General features: G+C 43.6%; 1 protein-coding gene across 3 annotated transcripts in view; it reads left to right on the forward strand.

The window, feature by feature from the left end:
• SIL1 (SIL1 nucleotide exchange factor) overlaps positions 1 to 21,685 on the forward strand; it is a 52,576-nt gene extending 30,891 nt beyond the window's left edge. For all 3 annotated transcript variants that reach the window (XM_073002727.2, XM_073002738.2, XM_020788051.3), the window contains 3 exons: positions 3,004 to 3,100; positions 10,970 to 11,134; positions 21,251 to 21,685. In XM_073002727.2, the coding sequence (XP_072858828.2) occupies positions 3,004 to 3,100; positions 10,970 to 11,134; positions 21,251 to 21,604 (616 nt within the window). In that variant the 3' untranslated portion in view covers positions 21,605 to 21,685. The remainder of the gene's footprint in view (positions 1 to 3,003; positions 3,101 to 10,969; positions 11,135 to 21,250) is intronic.
• The last annotated feature ends 299 nt before the right edge of the window (positions 21,686 to 21,984 follow it).

Raw genomic sequence — 21,984 nt, forward strand, 5'->3', positions numbered from 1 at the left:
GTGGTGTGGGGAGAGTGTTCCTCCTGGACAAAGCTGGCTTTTCCAGCAATGCTCAGTGGTGTCTTTTGAAGGCATTCCTCAAATGCTGTAGTCATGGACACTTTTGTAGAACGATCAAAAGGCTGACCAGTGTGACCCGTTTGTAAAACTCAAGTTAGTCAGTGAGGTGAAACAGAGATGCTGTAGAGGTAATTGTCAAAAGCCTGGAGGTTTCTGGGGAGGAGATGGAGTCACCCAGATGTGTGTTGTGGAGTGCCAGGATGACTGGCAGAGGAGAGTGCATCCCTCGGTTGCTTGGTCTCGGTGGGTGTTACGAGACACAACTCCTATAAGAATATGAGGAAGTACAGTATCTGTAAAAGCAGATGGTGATCAAGGATAATGCTCGTGAGACAGTGTTCTGGTCCAAAAGGGATGTCCAGAATTAGGTGCACTGACTGGTTTCTATAGGGGCATTGGATTTGCGGTGAAGCTTGCTATTGGTACTGTTTTCCTGTGTATGTTTTCCAGATTTACAATATGCAGCGGCGACTTACTTTGGGAAGTCCTAGTATACAAGGAGCGGCATCAAACCCGTTTATAGCAGTAGTAACAGCTATTTTCTCTTTGTCAGAGATAGTCTGGCCGCAGTTGTCCATGTGACTTCCAAGCTGGATGGTTGTACTGAACTGAGTGTGGGCCTGCCTTTGGAAATGGTCCAGGGAGTGAAACTAGCTCAAAGTATAGCAGCTAGATCAATAACAAAGGGTTGAGTGGCAGTACCACCTGTGGCCTGTTTTGAAAATACTGTTATTGTTTCCTGGGTCTCAACATGCTAGCCTTCATGCTCCAGGGTTTTATTAATTAAATAATTCCAGAACTGTGTACAAAGATGCCCGTTTCCTTTCCCGATGCCAACTTTAGCAGAACGGTTACTGCTGTGAATTGGTGTGGGAATGAATCCAGCCTTTGCAGTGAGACTTGTTCAGTCTTCCATGACATATAGTAGTGTGATTTTGCAAAGGATGCTTCCCCCTGAGTGCAGGGAACTCCTTGTAGAGGCCAAATCCATCAGCTCAGTCTGGTCAATTGTTGAATCTTCACCCTTCAGTACTATCATAGAGCTAGCAGCAGTCTAAATAACAGTCCTGTCCTTCCTGTGCCTTTTAAGGGTCATGCTGTGCTTTGTTTTGTGTTTTCTGTCTCCTGTGGGAATATTTACAAAACCAGGCTTCAAAAGAACTGAACACCAAACAGAGGTCATAAATTACTGCTCATGCGAGATGCAGCCATACACCACTGGTTCTTAAAGCTGGCATGAATATATTTACTTGTGGACTTTGTATTTTACTCCTGAAGAAGTGGACTTGCTCACATTAAAATATAACGCTTAAGTCTTTAAGGTGCCACAAGGTTTTGTCTTTTTAAATTTTTCTTTGGGTTTTGCCTGATATACTGTGCAAATAATGACAGGAAATGTCTAGCAGATTTTGCACAGGTAGGTCAGTGTCTTGATGAGAAGGATCCCTAGACTCACAGATATCCTTAGCACCGTGAAAGGAAGGTAGGATATAGATGTAACCTAATAAATAAGATTCACCAGCTAAACTAAAGACAACTCGGCTTATTTTATTATCGTTAAATGAAACAGCATCTGAATTGTTATTCCCCAGGCTTTGGTGGAGGAAACCTTTCCTCTCTGTGAGCTGAAAGACTGATCCTAGAATAAGATTATGTGCAGCCGTGGATAATAATAAGTGTTTGAATAAATCATCATGTTAATAGAAACAGAAGAGCCTCGGAGAAGTAGAAAATGAGCTTGAATAAAATGTTGAAAAAAAGAACAGATGTGACATTATTCTGTTAATCTGCATAAATGAAACCCAAGGGGGAGACAGCACTGGGAGAAAGAGTCCCTTGCTAAGGCAGCACCTTTGGTGAAAGAAGGTTGCTTTATTAATAAAAGTTGCTGTGGCACTGAAGAGGTATCGCTGAAATGGCTGGCATGCCCTTGATGTCCTGTTGCCGTTGGTCTAAGACATCCTACTCCTAGTTCCCTTCCTGTTGTGTTGCTGATTCTCTAGTAGGTTTTTCTCCCCCAGCCTCCCTCTGTCGTTTACAGTCCTGAAATATTTATTGCTCTGCAATATTAAGCTCATATGGTGGTTGGCACTGCAGGCTGCATTAAAAGGCTTGCTTTTTCTTTCCCAAATCAAAGCCGTTTACTTTGAAGAGGACTGGGAATGCCTGTTGTACCTCATGGCAAGTCGGAAGTCGCATTCATCTTTATTGCATGCAAAATGAGGTCTCTAGCTCCCTCCTCCTGTCTCTGCCAGCGCTCGACATTTAGAGAAAGGAGGAGGAATGTTATCTTTTGGATTCGGCCAGTCAGTCATGAAGCCTTGACATTCCCATCCGCCCTTTGGCTGCCTTCCCTTCTGCACCCCTCATGCTCAGCTGGTGGTGACATCCAGATGCTTCTGTTTTTACCCTGTTATTACAAATATGGTCCTTTTTGCCCCCTCTGTGCGAACACTGGCAGTAGGAGGTGCAAGATAAACCAATGCTCATGATTTTATTGCACCTTTTAATGAGGCAGGCCACATCCCTGCCACGGGTAAAAGTACGTTTAACAATAATTACGCCACCAAAGAACTAAGGATATTCTTCAGTAAGTTACAATTACAATGTCGTTTAGGTATACTTCAGCTGTGAGAAAAGGAATTACTTAAAAATAGCTGGCTCAAGTTCTGGGCACATAAACTTCCTAAAAGCCGGCGGCTTGGAGCTTTTTGACTTTCTTAAGTTGGCCGCCACCAGGTGGCGACTTCTGAGGCAAAAATAGACCCAGATGCTGTCTTCAACGGTATCGCTCAAGGCCCTCATTTTCATTTAAACAATATATTACTCCTAATATCTTTGTGCCATCCGTTGTCACTTGTAGAAGGAGCCAGGCTACAGCAGAGGTTAAAGAGCACCAAAATGTCTGCGAGGCAAATACATTTTTCTTTCCTTTCTTCTCAGCAACCCCAGAGTGCAAGTTGCAGCAATTGAAGGGGGTGCGTTACAAAAACTTCTGGTTATTTTGGCTACAGACCAGTCTCTGGCTGTGAAGAAAAAGGTAAGGGGGCAGCAACATCTTTTTTTAACGATCTTCTCAGAGCTGTGCATACAACTGTGTTTTGTACTAGAATGCATGCAGATCTAAGCCATATCGTGTTCAAGGGCCATACATTCAATGGTCAGAGCAATGTATTGGGTTAAAATCCCTTTCCCCAATTAAGATGGACTCCTTTCCTCAATCTAGTCATTTCTGTGCTTGATCATCTATTTAAAGTAGCAGCGAGTGCTTCCCTGAAGTGCTGTGATGCGGATCCTGCCTTCAAATAGGTTGAGGTAATGGCTTTAGGTGGCAATGGCTGGCACAGTATCTGTTTAGAGGGAGGGTGACATAAAATCACCTTGTTTACTATACCTTGTGCAGGTATCGGACTAACACAAAAAATTCCACTTTTTACAGAAAAAAAATTCCCCTGTTTTTTTCTGGGAAAAATGGAAATTTTCAGAAATTTTGCATCTCTAGAGAGAAATCTTAAATACAAAAAAATCTCACAAGTCTTTCATTAAGGTCTTCCTGTTATATAGTTTGAATAGACACATTATTTATCATTGTAAAACAGCACATTTCATACTATATTGTTTTTCAATTTTTCTGAAAAACAAAAACAAAACATGGCTTTGGAAAAAAACAGAAAAAATCCTCCCCCCTCAATTTTTCTGTCCCCCCCCCCCCAGGCCTTCCTATCTCTAGTTCTGTCAGGTTCGAAGTGACATATAACAACCCTAGTAGGTCTTTCAAGGTAAGCGAGGTAATTAAGGAGTGGTTTTACCAGTTCCTCTTTGTTTGTTTGTTTGTTTGTTTGTTTGTTTGACTTATAACCCACCCATCTAGTGGCATTGCTGTTGCTCAGCTTGCATACAAAAAACAGGAACATAAAACACCAACCTGCACCAACCAAACCTCACATCAAAGAAAGAAAATACACCTAAAGAAAAATCCCCCAGTGCAACAGCAGGCAGAAAACAAACTAAACATAACAACATGATAAGGTATTGTGCGAGGAGGATGCCTTGAAAAGCTTCTCTGAAGAGCAGGGTTTTGACAGATTTTCTAAGGGCCAGGAGGCTCTCTTCCCTTGCATTTCCATGGCTGAGTGGAGATTCACGCCTAGGACCCCTGAGTCCTAGTCTGTCCGCCTGTCCACGACTGCACCACACTGGGTATCCGATGATACAATATAGGGAAGGTAAAAGAGTATGTCCAATATCAAGGACAGAGGGGAAACGAAGGAGGAGGGAGGAGATACGTGGTTTTGATGGCCTGGATACATGTTCATGCCTGGTTCTTCATCCTAAAGTGTCTTTTCCAAGAGCGAAAGCTGGAAAAGTTCCTTCTATGGTCTGTCTGTGCAAATTGGGGACTTCTGGTATTTGTGGTCTCAAAAAAGTACCTCTTATAAACTCAGCCCCAACCAAAACTAGTGCTCTGTTACATGTCTTCATCATTTCTGAAGGCGTGTGCTGCAGTCCATGAATGTTAAAAAAATTGTTTGCACTTCAGATGCCTCAAGACTCATTGTTGCTTTTGCTGCCGATCAAGGAAGACATCCTTGAATCCAAAGCTGCCCACATGTGTGATCTAGAAATGCTGATAAGAGAACTCTTCAGGGTTGGGAACTGAAATTGCTTAATTGTTCTGGTTGTCAGCCATCAAGAGTGTTGGATGGGAAGGACTGATTTGGTTCTTGTAGGTTTTTCGGGCTCTTTGGTCGTGTTCTGAAGGTTTTTCTTCCTAACATTTCACCAGTCTCTGTGGCCGGCATCTTCAGAGGACAGGAGTTAGAACTCTGTGTTCTGGTGTAGTGTGTGGGATAGTTGAGTATTTGTAGCTGTTGGATCAGCTTTTTGTCCTTTTCAGGAGATTGGGTGATTACAGTGATCAGGGTGTTTTTTGTTATGGGTGTATTGTTGTGATAAGGGGGGAAAGGATCTGTCACTGTAATTGATGGGTGCTGTCAGCTGGTCTTTTGTGTGCAGTGATCACCAGTCCTTTTGGCTGGGTAGAGTTCGTTGACGTTTTGCAGGCTGTATTTTTCAGTGCTGGGAGATAGACTTTGTTGAGTTTTAGTCTTTTTTCTTTTTTGTTGAAGCCCTGCAGGGTCCATTGAAATCCACAGACACCAGCAGACAACCATCAATCACAATGACAGATAATCTCCCTCCATTATCATAACAATATACCCATAACAAAAAACACCCTGATCACCATAATCACACAACCTTCTGAAAAGGACAAAAAGCTGATCCCACAGCTACAAATACCCAACTATCCCACATACTACACCATAACACAGAGTTCTAACTCCTGTCCTCTGAAGATGCCGGCCACAGAGACTAGCGAAACGTTAGGAAGGAAAACCTTCAGAACACAGCCAAACAGCCCCAAAAACCTACAACAACCATCGGATCCCCGCCATGAAAGCCTTCGAGAATACAAAGAACTAATTTGTTTGTTAATCTGTTACATTTATATCCTGCCTTTTTCCCCACTGAGCTCAAGGCAGTGTACATGGTTTTCCCCCTTCCTCTTTATTCCCACAACAACATTGTGAGGTGGCAATATTGAGTTTTGAGGGAGGGATTTGGCCGAGGTAATAGAATGGCATCATCGTGCAGGTGTTCTGGGAAAGAGTTCCAAGCATATGGGGAGCGAGGTCTTAACAGGAGTGTCTGTTGACCTGGGCCCAAAGCTTTGGGTGGCAGAGTGTGGCAGAAGTGGAGGAGCAAATCCAGCAAGGGGTAAACATCTCAAGGGGTGTAAGGCTCACAGAGGGCTTTGACAGACAAGGCGCTTATGGTACTCCAGTAGGGTTGCTCCTCTGCAGCTCCAGCTGAGCAAGGCTTTTCTCCTGGAATGATAAATAGATGCAGTTGCATGTTCACTGTCCCTTTGCTGGGTTACATTGCCGTTTGCTGGGCTAGATGTGTTATGATGGTGCAGTAGCCCAGAAGCCTTTTTGAAAGGAGAAATGGAGTTTGCGTGACCGCGGTCTGCAGATTGGCTGCAGGGCTGATTGTCAGGAGGGCTGCACTCCGATCCCACTGGCAGGCCTGAATATTGGAGCCAAACAAACATCGGAGGAGACATTCAGGGAATGAGATAATTGCATTGTGCTGCTCAGTAATCCGCCTCTAGCCGTGACCAATATCCGATGTTTTCATACGGGACAAAGGCTTGATCAAGCCCCTGAGCAAAATGATCAGGATGGACTAACTCAGGGCTGGAGGGGTGGTTCTTCCCGGGCTCTTCAGGGGTCAATTTGCTCTCTGATGCATGAGATCCATTTATCCTTATCAGGGAGAGTTGCAGAGCTGTTGTTGAGCACAAATAAATGGTCAGTCTTCTTCTGTATCTAATTCAGCCAGAAGCTGGAGCAGTGAATTTGGGGAGGGGGCAAAACACTCACGATCCCCCAGCTAGCATGGCTACTGAAATGGGGGGGGGGTATATGTGATGGCTGAGAATTCTGGAGCTGCCATCCCAAAATATAACTTTGCACCCTTTTGCAACAGTAACTTGAATGGGCAGCTCCTCCTTGTAGGTATTCTCAACACACTCTGTGTTGTTGAGCTAATCAGAGCTGTGCTGCCAACATTTGAGCAAAGGCGCCCTGGAATATATTACCCTTTAGCCATGCTTTAAAGCCCCGAGGTTTCTGGGGATGTGTGTTGTGTCCCAGGAAAAGAAAGAAGACTGATGAGGATGTTCGTATAAGAGTAGAATGCTTCCTGAGGGAGAATCCTTTTCTAGGCAAAGGCCCTTATATAAAGCTGTGCTTGCAGAAAAATGTTTACGGCATGTCTCTGAAAGCTACGCAAAGTATGCTGTTAATCTTACAAAGCACTCTCCCTGCATCCTATAGGGAAGAAGGGGAGGCAAGCAGAGAATTTGGTCTCCTTTGGTTTGCCAGAATTGCATTCTTGTAGTGTGTTTCCACTTGAGGTGAGTAGAGGGGATGTCCCTCTCTGCCGTCAGCCCATTAACAGTGTCCAAACATAGATAGTGGAGGTGGGTTGGTGGACGGGGGTGATGTATATGGAATCTCTTGGATCCCTCTGCTTTGATTTTACCAATCTGACTTTGGTGCGTGACTCCGGAGGGCTTTTTCTTCAAATTGCCTTGAGCTTATATACAGCAGTACTTCACTACACTGCAGCCCTTCCTCTAGACTCCCACAGAGAAACTGTATCATGCGTAACAAGGACTGTAGCTAGCCTTCTGAGCACCTAACCTGCTTGTGTTAGAGGCAATCTGTTTTAGAGATTGCTGTCAACCTGCCTTGAAGACAGCAGTGCCTGGATCGGGCTTCCGTGTCAAGCCACTCCTGCATTAACCGTCCCAGCCCTAAATGAAACCTCTGACAAAGGAGATGATGTGGAGAACGGAGCGTGTCCTTGCCGATGTTTTGAACGCTATCCAGAACAGGCAGGGAAGTTTCTGAAAGATTAGGAGGTTCTCTTAGAGCAGTGGTCCCCAACCTTGGGCCTCCAGATGTTCTTGGACTTCAACTCCCAGAAATCCCGGCCAGCAGAGGTGGTGTTGAAGGCTTCTGGGAGTTGTAGTCCAAGAACATCTGGAGGCCCAAGGTTGGGGACCACTGCTCTAGAAGACATGCCTATGTATTAGTTACATACTGTATATATCTCACCTCTCCTACATTGAGGTCAGGGTGGCATCTGGGGTTCTTTCTTCTTCTTTCCCTTTACAACAACCCTGTGAGGTTGGCCAGTTTGAGAGTGAGAGGGTGACTGGCCATGGGCTACCTAGTGAGTTTTATGGCTCCATGGGGCCTTCAAGCTGGCTTCTTCCAAGTCCCAGTTGAACCACTCCCTCTGTCTCCTATGACAGTGGCTCTGGCTGATCTGCAGAGGCAAGTTGGTGAGTTGAGGGCAGGTAGGCTTGAAGTTGTTCTGCTGGGACCTGAAGCGGAACAAAGGTTCAGAACCATAGGATTCCCCAACCTCACCTCTGTTGCCCATCATCCAATATCCGGGGGGAAAAGGCAGGGGCCAGGGGCCTGAACTAAACATTATTTGGTTGGTTGGTTGATTTCTGTGTATGCATGTAAGACTGGCTGGGGTAGCTCAGTGAGTGAAGAATCTGACTGTGGAGCTAGAGGCAGAGCCAGCCTGGGTGGCCTTGGGCAAGCTGCACAGTCCCGGGGTGACTCCAGAAGAAGGGAATGGGTAAACCACTTCTGAGTACTCTGTTCTTAGAAAACTCTGAAAAGGGTTGCCATAAGTTAGAACTGCCTTGATGATAGATGAACAACAACAACAAAAGCAATAATAATAATAATAATAATAACAACAACAACAACAACAACAACAACAACAATAACAACAACAGCAGCAGCAGCAGCAGCAGCAGCAATAATAATAATAACAATAACAACAATATCAACAACAACAACGATAACAACAATGACAACGATAATGACGACGACGACGACGACGACGACGACGACGACGACGATAATAATAATAATAATAATAATAATAATAATAATAATAATAATAATAATAATAATAATAATAATAATAATAATGTATCTAAGATGACTCAACATCCCTGGTAATGAGAGAACTAGAACAGAATGTGACAAAAAAAAATACCACTGGGGACACTGTGCTCATCCATGATTTATCCCCATCCCTACTACATATATGGTGTCTAAAGACATTAACAAGAGATGATTAACATCTCTGTGACTTTGTTGAAATGCAGATCTGAAAATTGTCAAGGGGAAAAATACAAATACAGCAAAAGGTGTGGGACTGTGTTGGAAATGAGACATTTGTGTAACTGAGAGAAAGATCTGTATGTTTTCCATGAGGTGGAAGTGCTCAGTAGGAACCAAAAATAAAGGCTGAAATAAATCAGTAGGAGTACTCATCAGTGCTTAATATAGGATGAGGTATCTTTAAAAAATAATAATAAATAAATACAAAAACTGGCAATATAGATGGATCTGAAATTCCTTCCAAAGTGTTTCTTTGTAGCCCTTCTCTGAGTAAGGGGAAGAGTGGATTGACGCTGGATGGGGAAGCACTTGGCATTAGCATTTAACAAGGAGAGAGCTACTTACATGCATCAGAATTCTGGTACTGTGAGAACACAAGAGAGATTTATTTTCCATTAATTTGTCATGCCATGGGAGTTGAAGCATCGCAGCACGCTTTTGCTATAGCCTAGATAAAGAAGCAGCAGGCGCATCCACTAAATTGCAAGAGAGGATGTAATAGGGAAACAAACTGAACTGGAAAGGAAGAATGGAATCTGGAAACGCTGTCTGCCCAGATCTCTCCAGAAAGGTCTCTCCCACTTTCATTCTGCTAAAGGTGTCTGCTCGGGTCAAGGCAGTCCAGCAGATCTGATCTAGAACCGTAACTGGGGCACGGTGGCCCATTTGCTTGATAGGAACAGAAAAGCTAAAGTGACCAGTCCTGTGATCTTCTGTTTTGCATTGATTTCCACTACAAATGCCACCCTGAAATGGCATATTAACAAAATTCTGTCCAGAATATTTTACAGATTCTTTCCCAAGTCAAGGAGATAAAGTTAAAAACAAACAAAAAAAACCCTATGATCATAATTAAATTATGTGAAAGACCACCCAATATAGGTATTTTTAGTTTTCTCCGGAACTTGAGAAAGTTTCTTTTTTGGGCTTCAACTCTAGAATCCTCTCAGCTAGAAAAGCAAAACCTTTTTCATTCTCTGCTTTCCACTGATTCCTGAATTGGTCCCGTGAAGAAAATGGAACAGTGGAAAGGGCCTCTGTGTCTCTGCTTAAGCAGCTGGGACACGCTGGATATTTAGCCAGAGCCATTTCTCCCTTGTTGTGCTTCTACCTTGTCTCATATGTGTGTGGAGCAGCAGGCGCCCAGGGAGGTGTGCAGCTGCTTCTCTTTGGCACCCTTCCACCTTGTGTTTTTGCTGGCCTGCTTCTCGGTTCCAAAAAATTATACCGTTCATCAGACAGAGGCACATAGGCTGGAAGTATATATAAAATGGTGATGGTGGTGGTGGCCATAAGAAAAGATGTCTGGAGGAACATCCAGAAGCTTATGTTATACAATAGGAGGGTTCTTAGAGGGTTCTTTCTGCAATTGGAAGGGCCTCAAAATCCAGGGGAGGCTGTCAGTGGAGGCACAGGGAGCAGATTTTAACCAATTGTCACGGCACCTCACTATTCTTACCAGGGGAATCCCCCCCCACCCGTCCCTTGGGAAGAGCTTGTCAGGGGCTGCAGGGTGGAAGAGGTATTAGTAAAAATGATCTCCCCATTCCATCTTTCAATGGAATTGTCCTGTGAGCAGAGTTTTGCTAGTGGAAATTCTGGATTCAAAGCTATGTTGCCCTTTAGCTCTGCTTGGGATTGGTTTTATTACTTCAGTGCCACACCATGTTGTGCAACACAACCAGCCCCACCCTTAACGGAGGTCTCCTTCCCACCTGTCAAGTGGAGGATTAAATTGATTGGCTCACTGGATGCTTCCAATGCTCACTGTGCGTGTTCCTCAAAACCAAACTTTGGTGAGAAGGTATTAATAGAATCATAGAATAGTCGAGTTCGAAGGGACCTATAAGGCCATCAAGTCCAACTTCCTGCTCAAGGCAGGAATCCAAATCAAATCAAAGACAGTTGCCCAATTTTTGTCTTGAATGCATCCCACATTGGAGCACTCACTACATCTCGAGGTAATTGGTTCTATTGTACTACTGTTAACAGTTAAGAAGTTTTTCCTAATACAAGTGATGTGCTTTGTTAGAGGTTTATAAAGTATTCACGTACAAGCTGAAGAAATTATGCAAGGAAGTGCGGATGGATCAGAAGACCATGGACTCATCTTGTTTTGTTTCTAGGCTCTTTTTGCTTTGTCGTCAATGCTGCGAAACTTTCCCTATGCTCAGATGCAATTCCTCAAGCTCGGAGGCCTTCAAGTACTGAGAGATCTCTGTACCGAGAAAGAAATGGCACCGTTACATGTCCGCATTGTGACACTTCTCTATGACTTAATAGTGGAAAAGGTAAGAGGAGGCATAATTCACAACTTTCAGAGGAAAGAACATGGGAATGTACAGAGTCCCTTTGGAGAAACAAAACGCTTCCAAATACTGTTTTTAGGAAAACAAGACCTTTCCTCTTACCATTGATCAAAGAGCACAGGGAAATGGAATGACAGATTCTAAGAGGTGCATCACAGCTTGTGGGAAGTTCATACTCTAAGGTCCATGCATAGAGCTATGGAGTCTTTCCAACTAACATTATAGTTATATTTATTGAATTATTTCTTTCCCAGCTCTTGGCTGTCAAATGAGCCCCTTCTTCTAGTGCCACGTATTTGTAATTTTATTTTGAAGTAGATTTTTTTTTCTGGAAGAATTAGAAGAAGTGAGCTTCCTTATGAGAATGCAGCAGAAAAACCCAATAATACTGTAAATAAATAAGTGGCATATGTAGGGCAAGAGCAGACAAGCTGTGTTCTTCCAGACGTTAGACTGCCATTCACGGGATTCCTCATTATCAGCTGCTCTGAATCATGGTAATGGGAGTTGCAATATAGCAATCTCACATTGTTCCCCTACCCTGATGTAGGGATTACTAAATTATGCTGACTATCTCTTTCTCTCTCTCTCTCTTTTTTTCTCTCTTTCTCTTTCTGTCTCTTTTTGTACTTCCACAAAACCTGAGATGATGTGAAACATGATCTTAGCTCCCTGTTGTTTCTTCTCATCGAATTTGGGGTTCTGTTTCTGTTGGGTTAGCTATTTGGAGGGAATAATTTAGAGTAATCAGTGCTTCACCTGCACGTCACAGTGCCCCCCTCCCCGTGAGGTAGTTCAGGGTCATTATCTATCTGTTGCCAGGAGGAAGCTGAGGCTGAGAGGCCATGGCTTGCCTAAAGTAATTTGTAACAAAGCCAACCTGGGGGACTCCAACTTGCAGCCCTGCCTCTTAGCGGCTGTGCTAGATCAACTCCCACTCGCTTGCTCACATTTCCCTTGTGTTGGCTCTGGAAAAGGTAATTATTGAGCCCTGTGTAGATGACTCATTGTCCCCCAGATTTGTCTTAAGAGGAAAGTCTTCGCAAAAGTCATGGATGGCTGCCCTTGGCGTGCCGCACAGTAGCGAGTGACAAATTAGAGGCCGTCCCCTGAATACATTATATTCTATTCATAGAATACCGCTTCCCTGGCCTGCTGTGATGTTTTTGTACGTGCAGATGTGCTCGTTAGGTACATTGGTGGCACCCCTCTGTTGGAAGTTTGGTGTAATGGTTCAGAAGAGGATGATTGCATCGTTTTTAACGAGGTCTACCATGTCCCACTGAACTCAACTCTTTCTGGGTGAGCCCGGGCGTAACCTCCTTCTGGGAAAGCTGTTGGCTCATTTTGCTACTTCTTTCTGCGCAGGGTATCGACTGATACTGCAGGAGAACTGGTGACCCTCTAGGATTTATTTATTCAATTACATTAATTAAAGAACTTCCAGTAGTCACTTACTATATAATTAATACCTCTCTTTTTCTTTCTCTCTCCCCTCTCCCTTTTTTTTTCCTTTTTGCAATAGCTACTATATATTAATCAACTTATATTGCTTTTGAAACTTATTCAGGGATAACTGCATTCCTTTTGTAATGTAGCTGCAACTGTCTTTCCTTTTGCAGCCTAACTGTAACTTTGTTTTATAGCTCTGTGAGTCTGGTCTCTAAATGGTAGGAGTATCGCTTAGGTTATGAAAATATCAATTTTGGTTACTTTTGAGAAACAGAGAAGTAAATTGAGAAACAGAGAAGTAAAGTTACCTTTCAGATTATCCTGGGAAGAATAGCCATCACTAATGATTATTTGAAAGGAGCTTCCCATTCTGTACTTGTAGCCCAACAACAACAGCAACAACCAGTGGCCCATCAACTGAGCAGGACATCCTCCTGCTGTGGAACCCAGGCTGTCAGCTACCATCACAATGGGAAGGCTCAAGGTTTCCTTCCCTGGTGTTGTGAGTAAGAGGATATGAGCCAGCCTCATTTTGCCACACTTTGAGCCTCTGGGTCCACATTGCCATTTGGAGCAGCAGAAGGCACTCAGTTCTGTGGTCCCAGTTCTCCGATTTAGGCCCCCTGCTCATTTATCCAGCCCCCCTGTTCCTTTTTACAACTCCCAGTCCCACATGCAGCCGACGACCGTGTAGCCTCGAGGAAGAGGTTACCTTCAAATATCTCGGTGATGTGCTAAATGTTGTGTTGCCCAAAACGTAAAGGGAGCACGGCGTGTTCCTGGTGCACCTTCCACTATAATTTGGCTGATTTGACTTGACTTTGCATTTCTCAACCCATAGAAACAATCTTCCTTAATTATAATATAGTAGTAAGGAGACTCTTGTGATTAGGATCTAATTAATGAAGCACATATATAGCAATTAACACAGGAGGCTGCCAAGTGAAGCAAAGGAATTTTCTTTTACAAGGAAGAAGAATACCGGCCCCCGTTGAGTTCTGTCTCTGGCAACCATGTGCTGTAAGCAACCTTTTACTTCATAAGCTGAGCCAGATGGCTGGCTTGCAGGGCTCACGTGGGAGTTTTGCGGATGGAACTGAGCTTCTTGGCTGTGTCCAGATGATTATTTCTGGGGAACAAGATACACCGCTTTCCTCTTTACTACTAGTAGTACTATAGCACAAACCCTGATCAGCCAGGGAGACAGTGTAATGGTGACAGGGGAGGGATCCCTGTGGAGGAAAAGCATGTTTTTTTTCTTTTTTGCTCATGTCTAATTGCTGCCATTTCAACAGCCTCATGGAAGCAATAGAGTGAGGAAACAGATTAGAACGGAATGCAGGAAGCTTCTGATCCAGTTGATGCCACTCCTTAGCAAAGCGTATCCTACTTAAAAAAGGGGGGATGGGGGAGGGTGGTCTTTAATGCCCATGTGGATAGGCAGCCAGCCTTTAGTTCTTTTTTCCTCCTGAGTCCCCAGAGTGTTTTGGGGATTGAGGAGTGGGGTCAGTGACATGGAAATCAACCCATAGTCCCATATTATTTGTCAGCCCAAATGCATATACTGTATGTCTGTCTGTTCAGTGGCCTCAACTGAAGCAATATGGATCACCCTTCTTGGAAGTTTAATACACTCTTTTAGGAAACAGGAGAGAGAACCTGCAAAACACACACACACATATTCATTCTCCCTCTCCCTCCCCCCACTCATAGGGAATATATTTGGTTTTAACAATGGTGAAAGATATATCTGAGACCTAGTTGTAGCACAGTGGGTTGGAGTGCCTGGCTGCACACCCCAGGAGCTAGGGGTTTACATCCCTGCTGTGCTTTGGGAAGAGGGGCCAGCCAAAGTCACCTACAGTATGTGTGGCTGGTGGGGGTGACATGCTCTGCCCCTTGAACCAACGCGGCCAAGCTGCACAGTCCCAGAGCGCCACCTGAAGGCAGGACTGGTAAACCACTTTTGAGATCTTTTGAGTAGAAAACCCCGGCAGTTGTGTCATAAATCATCAGTAACTTGGTGGCACCTAATTAATTCAGTTAATGAAAATCTTTGCAATATGGGTAAGAGAAAAATGTTCAGTTTTTTTTTTTAGTTGGAAACATCCAAAACATGCACATTTCTTTGTAAGAAGCTGAGAGGAACCAAAAAACACAGATTAACCCCTCTGGGCCCAAGGCTATGCCTCCTTAATTCACAAATTTTATAAGGCTAGGTTTGAACACCTGTGTTTTCAGCTGTGTATGTGCTGAATTAGAATAACCACCTCGTTCTCTGAGAACTCGCTTTAACACAAACATGGCAGGCAGGTTCAACATGGCCTCTCCATAGTGAGACTAACTGTAGCTATTGAATCTGGCCAGCACATCTATCCTTTAATTTGTGTCTGAAGAATCTGCCACAGTTTACTTATCACATGTTGGATAGAGAAGGAAGCTGAGGCTTAAGGATTTTGAATGTGGAACCAAGTGAAACCTCCAACTGCTTCTGTTTCTGCTGTATGAGACTAACCCCCCCACCCTAACCCATCTTGAGTCCCTCAAAAATCTGAAAAACTGCTCTTTCATTTCCTGCGTCAAAGAGATTTGGTGTCATCTTATGCACACTTACTTGTAAGTAAGCTTGGTTAAGTGCAGCAAGACTTATTTATGAGCAGACATGTGTAAGATGGCTCTGTAAGTGTGGCTATTAACTTAAGAGGAAGCGTGAAACTAAGATGTAAAGGCCATGAAGATAAGTAAAACTTTGCAGATGAATTCCAGTAGGGAGCTCTCTTACCTTTTAGCTTGTCTTAGACTCCTGTCGTAGATCTGCTTGGCCTGAGAAACCTCACCTTGTTCTCTTCTTCCTGTGGTTCAAGCTGTCTGCATGTACCTTTACGTAACAGCTAAAATGCACAGATTCCTTTGATCAGTGTTCTATATATTTGGGAAGACACAACAAATGCCATTCCTTTATCCATCCTTTGGGAGGTAGTACCTGGTTCACCTGCATTTCACAAGAGATTGCATGACAGCTTAGAAGTAGGGTTGGGTGCCAGAACTGTTAAGGATGGGCCAATTTTTTTTTTTTTTTTAAAAAATCTCAATTCTTAAATTCAGTGGATGTTTGTTCTGGGATTTTTTTCAGTGTATCACCTGATCAAATTCATTTCCACCCATCCATTTTGAATTGGAGAAAGATTGGTCCCTACAAGAAAGATCTTCCAGCATGCCAAGAGCTGCCAAATTCTGCAGTATTTATAGGCACACATGCACACAGTATAATGCTGGGGGATTACAGAACTTATGTTAGCTACTTCTGGTTTAGGTTAATTAAATGACTCAGGGACTCAGGAGGAAGAGAGCGAACTAAAACTGTGCAGAGGTGTAACGAATTAGTCTTCACATATTTGTTTCTTCTTCGTGGCCTCTGTGAATGCACACAATTGGGGTTCTGTGCCTGCACAAGACATTTCAGAAATCCCTAGAGCTTAAAAATGTGACAGTGAGACGTTCCCCCGTGGAGCGCATGCTCCGCCCTCCCAGCATCCCCTCAGTTCCTTTTTACCGCCACTTCAGTAGGACGTATCTTGGAACACTAGAGCGATTAACGCAGCGAGTATTTCTTATAATCAGCTATTTCATTTTATATTTCTCAATCATCTTTTAATTGGATGTTCCTCTGTGATAATCGGTTAATTTGTCTCCTCCTTTCACAATTTTTCTTCTCTTTCCGTGTTTTTCTTCCACCCCTACAATCGCCATTTTTTCCTTCCCCTTTCTCCTATTTTTATGGCCCCCTAGGGCCTTTCAAACGGTGCATCCTTTGCACCAACAAAATCCCACTCACAGACGGGCACAATTGCTGTTTATTCTGTCTAGGAGAACAGCATCAGACTCACTCGTGTCCTGCGTTTAAAAAACTCAACTAAACCTGCCCTAAAATTACGATTGCAAAGACTGCAATCTTACCTGTGGGAACAGTCCCTCAATACAGCCATGGACCCAACAACATCACCAACTTCATGAGAAACAGTTCGCTCCATATTGAGCCTGACAACGTACCATCTCGTCAGAAAGAACTTTTGAAATCTACTACAAAATCGAGCTCAACCTCCACCTCGAGAGCTCCAACCCGTCTGGATGACTCATCTAAAAAGGATAAGACTAAGAAAAAAAAAGCCAAAGAAACTGACAAAATCAACTCAAATTGATCCTCAGCCAGTGATTCCTTCACCTATTCTCGAGGAATCATCTAGAGATGCCCCTGTTTCAACCTCAGACAGGGATGATCCAATCATAACACCAGGGTATTCACCCTCTACATCCCCTTCACCATCATCTTAATCAACCATTGATTTTGCCAACCTTATTTCCATCTCCCTCTACGCCCCTCGAGCGCATGCTCCACATGCTGGATGTACAACGTTCTCTAGCCTTCTATATTAATAGGACAAAAGTATATAGGACGTCCCCAAGACTTTTCTTATGCTTTCAATGCCCTCATAAGGGTGCTCCAGCCTCATCTCAAACCATCTCTCATTGGATTGTTCAGACTATGTCGTTGGCTTATGAGCTTTCAGGCAAGACACCTCCTGAGCACTTAAAAGCTCATTCTACTAGAGCACTGTCGACCTCTACTGCTCTCCACCGTGGAATAGAGCTCCCACACATCTGCCGTGCAGCTACTTGGTCTAACCCATCAACCTTTGTGAGACATTATCGCCTTGATGTCCGGGCAAAGAATGATGCATTTGGCAGAGCGATCCTGACATGTCTTCTACTGTGATGTCCCACCATCTGGTAAGTGAGCTTGCCAGTCCCCCATTTGTGTGCATTCACAGAGGCCACGAAGAAGAAAGAGAGGTTACTTACCTGTAACCATGGTTCTTCTAGTGGTCCTCTGTGAATCCACACATCCCACCCTTCCTCCCCTCTGTCCGTCACGTTGTCTTTTAATACAGTGCCTTGAGAGCAGTGGACTATTATAGGAACTGAGGGGACGTTGGGAGGGTGGAGCATGCGCTCCACGGGGGAATGTCTCACTATCACATGTTTTTAAGCTCTAGAAACTTTCAAAACGTCCTGCGCAGGCGCAGAACAACCCCAATTGTGTGAATTCACGGAGGACCACGAGAAGAACCATGGTTACAGGTAGGTAACCTCTCCTTTTTTATGCTTAAAATGTTTTTATTAGCTATTCGCTTTGATTGGAGGTAAGAAATTGGTTCCATTCATGGCCTAAATTACATTTTTTTAATTAAGTGAGATAAACTGTGTGCCCAGCAGTACTCAGTGTTACACAGTAGTTTCACACACAAGAGAAGCATATGAATTTGATTTTCATATGGCAGAGGTTACAGAACTTCACAGGGGGACTTCTCAGAAAGAAGGCAGACGAGTTCTCGTCCAGCAGGTACATGACCTGGTGGGGAAAAACCAGGAATCAGCTGAGAATTCCATTGCCTTCAAATAGAAATTCCCTTTCCTAAAATACAACATCTCTTATTGATTGCACATAAGGGGAAGGGCACATAAAATGTATTTAAGGTACTGTGCGTAGAATGGTTATATACGTATGGAGTTAGTTTGAATTTATTTATTGTTCTGCTTGCTTTCATACCCCCAGCTTCCATCCTTTCCCTGTTGCATGTTTTCTTTTGCAGTAAGCATTACATTTGTTGAGTCATCTGTGGTTTTGATTACTTCTCTGGGGGGGTCCAGGGAGTGTTAAAAGTGGGAGTTTAGTCTGATTAATAAAGAAAGTTGATCCCTCGAGTTCTGTTACACTGGTAATTTCCAAAAAGGAGTCGGCTTCAATTGTCTTGTTTGGTGAAAAATTGTTAAACATTTAAAGAGGTCACCAGAAAGGAGACTTTTCCTGCTGATGACAGAAGATAAAAGCAGTGGTTTTAAGTGGCAGGAGGATAGATGTCGATGGGGCATTGAGCGGAAGGGCTGGGCCTACCTGTGTAGAAGTGCGGTGGATCCGGGACCGGTGTGGCTGAAGAAGCAGAGAGTCGTTTTGATTAGCAGAGGTAGTGGTGTTATCTGCCACTCCTCTGAACCTGAAAGGAGTTGTGAAACAGATTGCCCCAAAACCAATCTATTGTTATGAACTATCTCTGCTGTGATACAAAATTTTTTGGGGTGGTCTGGTCTGGACCAGGCTATCAAGATGACTTGCCTTTGGTGGAGACAAAAATTGCTGGACCTGTTGCTGAACTTGAGATGAAGTGTTACTTCATAGTTTGAGGAAGAGAACTATCTTCTTAGATTCTTATCTAGGGCTTGTTGCGATAAATGCCCAAACTGCATTTTTTTTCCTACTGTAGTATTGAGCATGTATATACAGTACACACTTGCACTTGCTGTTACATTCTCAGTGGACACAGGTGAAGTTGTTCTATTCATCTTTGGAAATCTCTTGCTGAAGTTGGGTTTCTTTGGCACAGCAAAGTTAACTGGCCTTCAGGGCCATTGCTGGTACTCTTCAGCATTTTGAGGAAATCTGTCAGCATTGCAGCCACCTCATTCTTGCCAATACTTCCCTGCTTTTTTTCAGTGGAGTTGTTCAGATCAGCCTCTGTGAGGATTTCCAAAGGAGTTGCCACATCTGTTTTGTTACGAGATTCATTTTAGCATGACCTTTGATAGAGTACATCCCACTTCCTGATATGCCACTAGTGCATCTGAGGAAGTGGGCTGTAATCCATCAAAGCTTGTGCTGAAATAAATCTGTCAGTTTTAAAGGGCTACAAAGCCCTTGAATGTTTTCCATGGTGATTACCACTGCACAACAGTTGGGCTGAGAAATTCTTATTTAAGACAGGCTAGTGGGTTGGTGCTGGAGGAAAGCTTTGAGGATAACTTGGACTTCGAGAAAAGGGGAGTCCCAGATCAAATCAAGCCTGAACTTTATCTGGAGGTAAAAATGATGAAACTTTGAGCACATCGTGGGAAGGCAGGATTCTCTGGAAAAAACGAGAGTGCTGGGAAAGGTGGAAAGCCGCAGGAAAAAAAAGAGGAAGACCAAATATGAAAGGGACTGATTCCCTAAAGGAAGCTATAGACTTGAGTCTACAAGAGCTGAGCAGGGTGGTTGAGGACAGGACATGTCGATGGTTGCTCATTCATAAGATCACCATAAGTTGAAGACAACTTGACTGCACAGAACAACAACAAAGTGGGGTTGAGACTGGCATTGGAATTCATACTAGGGAGAGAGAACAGCTGGCCTACCTGCCCCAAGAAATTGTTGCTTGCCCTCTGGTGCTTTATTGAGCACTGTTGGGTGAAGTCTTTTTCTCTACTGCTGGCTGATGTCATAATGGCTGAAATCCTAGTGCGCAGTTATGCAAAAGGGTTAACTTTTAGGGGCAAGCAAATATGCCAAGGGAGATTTCTTAATTCATCATTCACTGCTAAAAGTTATGTCTTTTGCAACAGGATTTTGGCCAATTGTAAATGCTGGCGAATTGTGGTGAACAATTCTTCTTGCCACACACATGTACATTTTTCTGGGCAAAGGGTTAGGGTTTATTTCTTCTATGCTACATTAATGGTTGAATGCCATCCCAGTCCTGGTCACTGTTATTGCTTGATTCATCAGTTGCTTGTCATCTCCTTTGTTTTGTGTGCGATATACGCTGAGCGATGTTGCTGCACTAGGAATGTGAGATGGAGGTTCACAGCTCTCATGGCAGAAGGGATAACAAGACCCCCAAATACACCAGGACCACATTTTGAAGGGGCTAAAGCCATAGATGCTGCTATCTAAAGAGGACAGACACCCTTCTGAAATAAGACCATTAAGTTCAGAGTCTGAAAACCCTGCATCACTCTGCTTGCTGACAGTGGGTCAGATCTGTCTATAACAGCTTCTGCACTGAAAGCTAATGTAAATGATGCTTGAAGTCCCCTCCCCAACTTTTCCTGTCTTCTTCTTACACTTTGGTGATGAAACACTTCTCCTGTCTTCGGCTGAAATCTTACTTCTAAATGGTTTTTCCTTCCCAGTGATTAGCTCTTATATATTTAGCAATTTCTTCCTCTGCTTGCTTTTATTGTCAACTTGCATTTGGTTTTCAGACATTTCCTCCTCCCCCCCTTTTATTGTCTTCATTTTGGCTAGGCATCCACTCTAAATTTATCTTATCTTTTGACACTTCCTTGACTCTGCTGATTAGCCATGATGTCACCCATTTGGATTTTTTTATGCCTTTTTCTGTTCTGCAGTGGCTCCTCTTGTCACCAGTAAATAAAAATGTTACTATTTCATCAGGTCAGTAACAGAGCAGAACAAATCAGAAAAATACCCCCTTCCAAAGACTCCCTCTCTCTCTCTCTCTCTCACACACACACACACACGCACACACACACGCACACACACACACAGCATATTCATGAAGGCTGAAAGTCCCATCTAGGTTCTTTCAGTGTTGAGGTACAGTTGCAGTCTTCATATGTCTGCAGTGGGGTCCTGTGTCGCTCCAGAAAATTTCTATAATTGCTGGCCATTGTCTGTGCTGGTTCTGTCTGATAGAAGGTTGAGTCCAGCAAACCTGAAAAGCTATAATTTCCTAGCCCTTCTTTTAAGCAAACAAATAGAGTAGGACAATGGTAAAAAAAAAACAATAATTTGAGATAATTCTGTTACAGTTGCTGCAGAAGGACTTGCCTGGAGACCACGATCAGACCCGTGAGAGGCTTGAGCAGTACAGCCAAGTGAACTTGGTCCCTGCCATTGTGGAACAAGGCTGGTGCACCATTATTCCTGACCTCCTGAAGATGCCCGAGCATGACGCCAGGGAGAAGATTCTCAAGACGGTGCAGGTGCTGCTGGCCTTTTGCAGGGAGAGCTACCTGGAGGATCGTGGCCTCAACCACACCCTGAGTCTTCTTTGCCAAGAATATGAAGAGCTGGCAGCCGAAGAGCAAAAGGAAGGGGAAGAGAATGGCTATTTTAAGGAACTCCTTGGCTCTATAAATAGCATCGCCCAACAGCCGAAATAAAGACTCCTGCAGCCTTAGAGGAATGCAAAGACTCACTGGTTAATTTGGAAATAATTCTGCATAATAAAACCATTGAACAAACCTTTTTTTGGCCTTGTGCAGTCCCTGGATGCGGCAAGTAAGCCCATATGCTCATTATGGAACAAAAGGTGCCTTCCTATTAGCAATTCAGGGCATGTTTTGTTCCTGGAACTAATCTCAAGAAGTGCTCCTCCTTCAGCAGGATTTAGGTGTCTTTCCAGCAGTTGGGTAGGAAGAGATAGCATCTCCTATTCTGAACTCATTAAAAAAAACAACAACACCCTTTCTATATTCCCAGGGAAATTGTTTATACAAATAAGCAAGGCAGTTTGAAGTAGGTTTAAGCAGGGCTCCAGTCT

This window comes from Pogona vitticeps, chromosome 1, assembly GCF_051106095.1.
Source record: "Pogona vitticeps strain Pit_001003342236 chromosome 1, PviZW2.1, whole genome shotgun sequence".
NCBI classification, from domain to species: domain Eukaryota; kingdom Metazoa; phylum Chordata; class Lepidosauria; order Squamata; family Agamidae; genus Pogona; species Pogona vitticeps.